The sequence below is a fragment of the Nelusetta ayraudi genome, unplaced genomic scaffold (assembly GCF_046127955.1).
Source record: "Nelusetta ayraudi isolate G7.1 ecotype Tasmania unplaced genomic scaffold, CSIRO-AGI_Nayr_v1 ptg000011l, whole genome shotgun sequence".
Lineage (NCBI taxonomy): Eukaryota > Metazoa > Chordata > Actinopteri > Tetraodontiformes > Monacanthidae > Nelusetta > Nelusetta ayraudi.
Genome location: NW_027466061.1, coordinates 15,515,819 through 15,522,111, shown reverse-complemented (window position 1 = coordinate 15,522,111; position 6,293 = coordinate 15,515,819). Strand labels below are relative to the sequence as shown.

Sequence of the window (6,293 nt, the reverse complement as noted above, 5' to 3'; positions counted from 1 at the left end):
GATGGTCGCTACGGGCCGGGGTGGACGGATATCAGGTCTACTCTCTTGCCCAGAGCCACTTGACTGAAGCTTCAAAAGAAAAAGAAACCCCCCCCCACACAGGTCCAAGTCTTTCATGGAGTCTTAGCTCAGTGCTCACATTTATCTTTTGAGTGATCTGGAGTTCTTTCTCATGTCTGTGGACACGTTAAAAAAAAAAAAAAAGTTGTCAAGATCAAAAAAACAAGGCAAACCAATAAATGAGTGTTGAAACTTATGCAAATATTTTGTGTGTTGTCTCTTTTTCTTTGATCAAAACTAAACCGTCACTCATAGCCATATATCACACACTGACACGGAGGGAGAGTGAAAATCTAAAGCTGCCTTTCAGTCTTTCATGAGAAATGGGCTGACGTCAGTCAAAAGAATCTTTTCGGCATGTTCTCCATAGCAGTTACCCCTGCTCTGGGCCAACACGTGCCCGTCCCTGTGCGCTGCTGCGGCCTTTCATTATTGATTATGTGCTCAGCTGCAACAAGGCCAGTCAGTCTAATCCTCCTAATAAGAGAGACTGATACACAGAGCTGCGCACAAAGGACGGAGCCGCAGCCATTTCTCACCAGACAGAGCAAAATCCCCAACGGCGAGGATGTCCGTTCCACACCTGGTGCTGAACCGGCATCTGCACCTCAGATGTGGCAAGTCCAAGCAAATCAGGGCCAAATCAGTGCCATATTGTATTTTGCCGTATCTTTGATTCAAAATTTGAGGGAGTTTCTCTTCTGGCTGACTCGTGTGAATGCAGGCTTTGGCCCAGTCGACTTTTGTGTCACATGCGGTCAGTAAATGGCAAACATGACATGGCAAAACACGCCGTGCAAGAGGTTTTGCATGGGGCGTCCTTAGGGGGGTAAATAGGGACGATTCTATGGGCCAAGCAGTCACGTTAGGCCCGAGGGATGTTGTACTGTTATTAGTATGCTGTGCATTGGGATTGATACACCAAACTGATATTTAGTGATAGGTCTCAAAATTGCCAGCCACGTCACTGCCATACCTTCAAAACTGGAGGTTGTTTCTCATCTGGAGTGTCTTTATGATCTGCTGTGTGCAAGACCTCAGTGCATTTTCTCAATATGAATTTCTGGAGTGTTGTTATCATGCAGTCATGAAGACTTTTTTAAGATCAGGCATATTTTAAGACAAGGGTTCCAGTATATGTGCAATTTGTATTGCAAATTTTGTGCAATGAATTTGACAGTTAGCCACACTTAGCTTTGCTGGTAGCATGATGCTAGCAACTATAATTATCCCCTGGTAAAATAATAACATTGGTATTAATAATTATTTTAATTCTTTGTTAAAAATGCTAATATGACAACTTCCAGGGTGAGTTGCTAAGCTATGCTAAAATTGCTGAACTGTGCAAACTGTGGCTAAACCTGATGCTGTCGGAGTCTGTCAGTTTTGTTATAACACAACATGCATACGAGAACGAGGCAGCGTATACACAGCTGCCCCCCGTGTCGTCTCCTACATACATTCACGCAGCTATTATCCTATACTTCCAGATGCAGGTCACCCTATCCTACCTCTTTAATTATGCACACTAAGAAGGCCCCCCATCTAAGGTTTGGGTCCCGATGATGCTGCTCCTTGGTCCTACTGTCAATTTGTATGCCTCAGCGTGAAGGCAGGCAACGGCTTTGACGCCTCTTCAAACTGTTTTTCTACAATATTTTATTCAATATATCCCCCAGCATCATTTTGTCATCTTTGATGCTTCAGTTCCGGACACAAAAGTAGGTACAGGCGTCTTCTTTTAATTTTTTTTCTTTTGAAAGTAAGTGAGTTAAATAAGAAGTAAGTCTTGTATACATTGTTGCATTATTTTATTGTAATACTTGAGGACCACTGGTCTTTCTGTTCACGTAGATGTACCGTTAGAAGGTTCAATTTTAGAAGTATGACATAGAAGCTGATTTAGATTAAGTCATTTCTTTTTATCTCTGTAGTTGGTGAAAAAAAATCCATTGTTTTAGTTGAACATAGTTCATAGTTGAACAACATACATATTGCCTGTACTTTGATTGGCTAATATTTAAAAAGCGTTCAGTTTGAAGTTGACAGCAGGTAGTATACATTGCAGTAAGCATACAGTATGCGTGGAGCCTTTGAAAGCCACTGACAAGGTGTCTTCTTTACTGTTATGCAATGAGAAAAAGAACACAGCCAAGTCGCCATGTGCAAGGCAGCCTGTTGGATCAGTAAGATTACTTGCAACAGGATATCGTGTCTCCAGACTCTTACACTTTCTCCAGCACCCTGTGTGGCCTACGCTGCTTTCCCTCGACAGGCTCCGATTGCAGTCCTTCTTTGTGTTGTGCCTGTTTTGTTTTTGTTTCAGGTACTATAATCCCGCTGCCCCCTTTTTCTTTATTGCAGATGGATATACGAAGCATCAAGGGGGTCTCGACCTTTTAGAGGATTACTTTGCAATCTTTTATGTTAAACTGTGGTGCGATACTCCTTGTCTGCCATTTGATCTTCCTGTCGCTGCATCACGCTGGACTTTGAATAAGTGGAATCAAAATGGAGAACAGCAAGGTGACAATCAATCAGCACTGTTACTTTAACTTGTTTTGAATACAGAGGTTTGACTAAAATTGATTCTGACATGCTACAAAATGGTCATCCAACTGTAACCAAGAAAGTCAGTATTCAGATAAAGACGTTAATATTTTCGGGTTTTTGTATTTCTGAATGTCCATTCTTCCTTTTTATTGCTCAACATTATTGTGTGTGTGTGTATGTGTGTGTGTGTGTGTGTGTGTGTGTCACCAGCAGCCAGTGAAGGAGGTGCTCCCCCTCCCTCGCCACCCTTCTCCACTTCCTGTGACCTCCCTGAGCCCTGCTGCCACTCAAAAGAAGCCCGCTCCAGGCACCATCCAGCATGTGCAGGTGGCCTCCTCAGGTGACCTGCATGTCACACATCGCACGTTTGCATTTCTAATTTTGTGAATTAGCATTTATTGATTCCACTGCAGTCGTTGCCCTGGAGCCGTGTCGCTTGTGTCAAGTGGTTTCATGCTCTGTGGGATGCATCTGACAGCTAGTTGAAATTTCTGTGCCGATTTTCACAAGTGCCGTTGCTTTGTTATGCTTTCAGTGGTGACCTCATTTAACCACCTGAAGCCTCCGGAGAGAGATCTCTGCCTGGCCTCCCACATGAAATCCATTAAGTCTCTGAGGCACGCAGGCCTCACTGCAGTCTTCACGGGCCAAGCGGTAAGCTGGTTAGCATTCCAAGTAAACGGAATAAACCAAGCAATAAAGGTTCTGAAAAAGCCCAAAGTTAAACAGTCTGTCTGTCTTGTTGAGGATTGCAGCACAATTGAATCTAAATATTAAACCACGCGTCATCACAAAACATGAACGATCAAACCAAATTACAAAGTCTTGTCTAAGCAACCGTCATGTTTAATAAATGCATCTGCAATTTGGCATTTGCTTGCTTGGAAAGAGGAGGAAGGAAGACCCGACAGGTTTGATTTTAACGACCTTACAAACTGATTACAGTTTTAGTGGCAGGCTGTGGAGTTAAAGGACCTTGCGATTTGATAGATGTTCTATGTAAGTCTTTGCTTTTGCTCTGTGATAATAACAAATTCCATGATTCTTTGGATATAGAGGCATCGCAGAATAGACGTGATAGCGTACAACACATTTTCAAGAAAAGAGGCAATCAGAAAACAGGCCCCATTTCCATATTCTGTGGTGGCGTTCTGCCAAACTCGGGACAAGAGCCCTAATTTCAGCAGCGACACTCACATTGACCTCACCACCGACAGAAACTCGACGGCGAGGAGATGCTGGAGGAGGTGCAGATTGTGGACGTGATCCTCGCCGACATCGACTCTCTGGTGCCCACTCACGACGAAGCTGGCCGACCCATAGCTGAGTGGAAGCGTCAGGTGATGGTTCGGCAGCTGCAGGTCAGGCTGCAGCATGAGGAGGAGCAGAGGAGACAGGTACTCAATGGTGCTTCTCCTCAGCCATTGCAGTGCAAGTGTTTCTATGGGTGGGAGAGGTAATAACAATTGAGTGGATCAGTCTGGTTAAAGTCAAGCTGCTGGCACAAATACCAGAGTCTTGTGTGTGTCTGTGTGTGTGCCTGATGTCTGCACAACGCTTTAACGGTTCACTGTGTAAACTCTCTGAGGAAGCCCACCGGCAAGCTTCCTTAAAAAATGGCAGCGCAAGATGGAAGCTAACTGGGAGCGAGACTCTTACTCTATGTATATTCATATATATACACGAGAATTCTCCTAAGGGAATTAAAACCAAATTACTTTTACTGTGCTGTGAGTATACACTTACATTACTGCATTTATGGGCCGTATGTTCAGCTTTTACCCCTATAAAAAGAAAAAAATCACGCCAAATTTTACCAACTGGACCTTTAAACTCCCAGCAGTTCAAATATCATGACTGAAAAATGTTCTAGCACTCAACAGCTGTAGCCTGAAAACAAATTGGCATTACCTCCTTCCTGCATGATCTTCTCAAATGCTCTTATCCCTCCAACAGGACATGACTAACGGCATGACGTCGGAGGACGGTTGGAAATACTCCCAAGCCCACAACGCCGTCTTGGGACCGTTTGGCGAGCTGCTAACGGAGGAGGATCTGCTGTACCTGCAGCAGCAGATTGAGGTTGTGTCGCTGCAGAAGCGCTGCCAGGCCTACGAGCTGGAGCTGACCAGGCTCACCGAGGAGCTGCGTTCCATTTTGCCGGAGCCGCTGGTGAACATCTCCCTCAACAAGGAGGCACTGCGACAGATGGATGCGGAGGGCGCCATGCCGCTGACCCTGCCGGCGTGGTGCAGTCGAGTCTCGGAGATCGTCAAGAGCATGTCGTTGCTGGTGGCCAACCTGACCCAGGGCACCGAGCATCAGGGTGAGAGGAGGATCGTGGAGGGCATGATGGATGAGATCAAGGGCCTGCAAGGGCTCAGAGGTAGTTCAGGAGTTGGAGTCGAGCGTGGGCCGACGTCGGGAGGCCCCGAGATCGAGCCAGCGCGTTCCGAGAACTCTGGCGGATGCAGGATCCCTCACGTTGGAATGGCGTCGGCTTTTAGCCACCGTCTGGAGACAAACAGCTACAGCCGTGCACGGATCCAGCGAGTGGAGCGGGAAATCCAGCAATGCGGCGTATCCGTCAGAAACCTGAGATCCAACTTTGAAGGTCAGATCGGTGGTATTTATCCCTTTGCTGGTGTCGTGAACGGAGGCCAATTAGCGCACGGAACCTCCGAAGCGAGCTCGCAGAATGCCAATGTGGGCCTCGATTGCCATGTGAGGCACTGCAGTACGCCCAAAAAACCCGTTCCAGTGATGGAGACAAACAGTCTGAGGAAGGAGCGCATCGTGGTGCTTTTCCTGAGCCACTGGAAGAAATCCGCGTACGCCATTTCAGTGAGAGCGGCGAGGCAGCGACAGGATCAGAAGGCGATATCTGGAAAAGAGCCCTCTGGGAAAATAACCTCCATGTTTCACTTCTGCCAACAGCGAGGTGCTGTGGACAAGATGTTAAACTCCTGGAAGAATAAACTAGAACTGAGGGTTGTGCAAAAACCCAACTTGTCCTCTTTGGACCCTTCTCAAAACCCTTCACCACAAGAAACCTACTCTCCCGAGCAGTTCCTGCCAGAGGTGGATGGCGTCGCAGTCAGCTACGACAGTCTGACCCTCGACCTCTTCATGCTGGGCTACTTTCACATCCTGGAGCAGGACCTGTCTCCGGAGGAGAGGAAAATGAGGCACCTTCTCTGCTTTGAGGTGTTTGACCATGTAGGGTCTTTCCCCTGGGAGGTAGTCCGGGACTTCCACAAAACCGTTCTTCAAGAAATCCGGGCCGGAAGGCGACAATGGGGAGACGGTTTTGAAGACATCAAAGTTTGCTTCTTTGGTGACTCGAAGTTGTGCTGCTGTCCAACGTCGTCCTCGCTGCTGTCGTCAGATTCTAGACTCGTACCCAAAGTTGTCGTTCAGGCTGCCACTCCAGATGACAGCGGCAGCGACACAGACTTTTCCTGTTTCAACAACGAGGACATCTGTAAATACATCGACCGCAGCTTTACTTTCTGGAAAGAAAAGGAGGCTGAGCTGTTTGATTTTGAACAATAATATGACTCTTTTTTGCACAAGATGATGACGTTGGTGTGTTTCAATTCATTGGACAGGACCTTTCATCTGAGAAAAATTGAATAACAAAAATGCATCCTTGCATTACAATGACAATATGTGTCAAT

The 6,293-nt window shown here is 46.4% G+C and overlaps 1 protein-coding gene across 1 annotated transcript; it reads left to right on the top strand.

The window, feature by feature from the left end:
* The first annotated feature begins 2,571 nt into the window (after positions 1-2,571).
* On the top strand, positions 2,572-6,293 carry espnlb (espin like b). Its single transcript, XM_076019813.1, has 6 exons — positions 2,572-2,586; positions 2,908-2,953; positions 3,149-3,267; positions 3,831-4,010; positions 4,570-4,924; positions 5,060-6,293. The coding sequence occupies exons 1-6, from the start codon at positions 2,572-2,574 to the stop codon at positions 6,166-6,168; spliced, it is 1,824 nt and encodes a 607-aa protein (XP_075875928.1). The 3' UTR covers positions 6,169-6,293.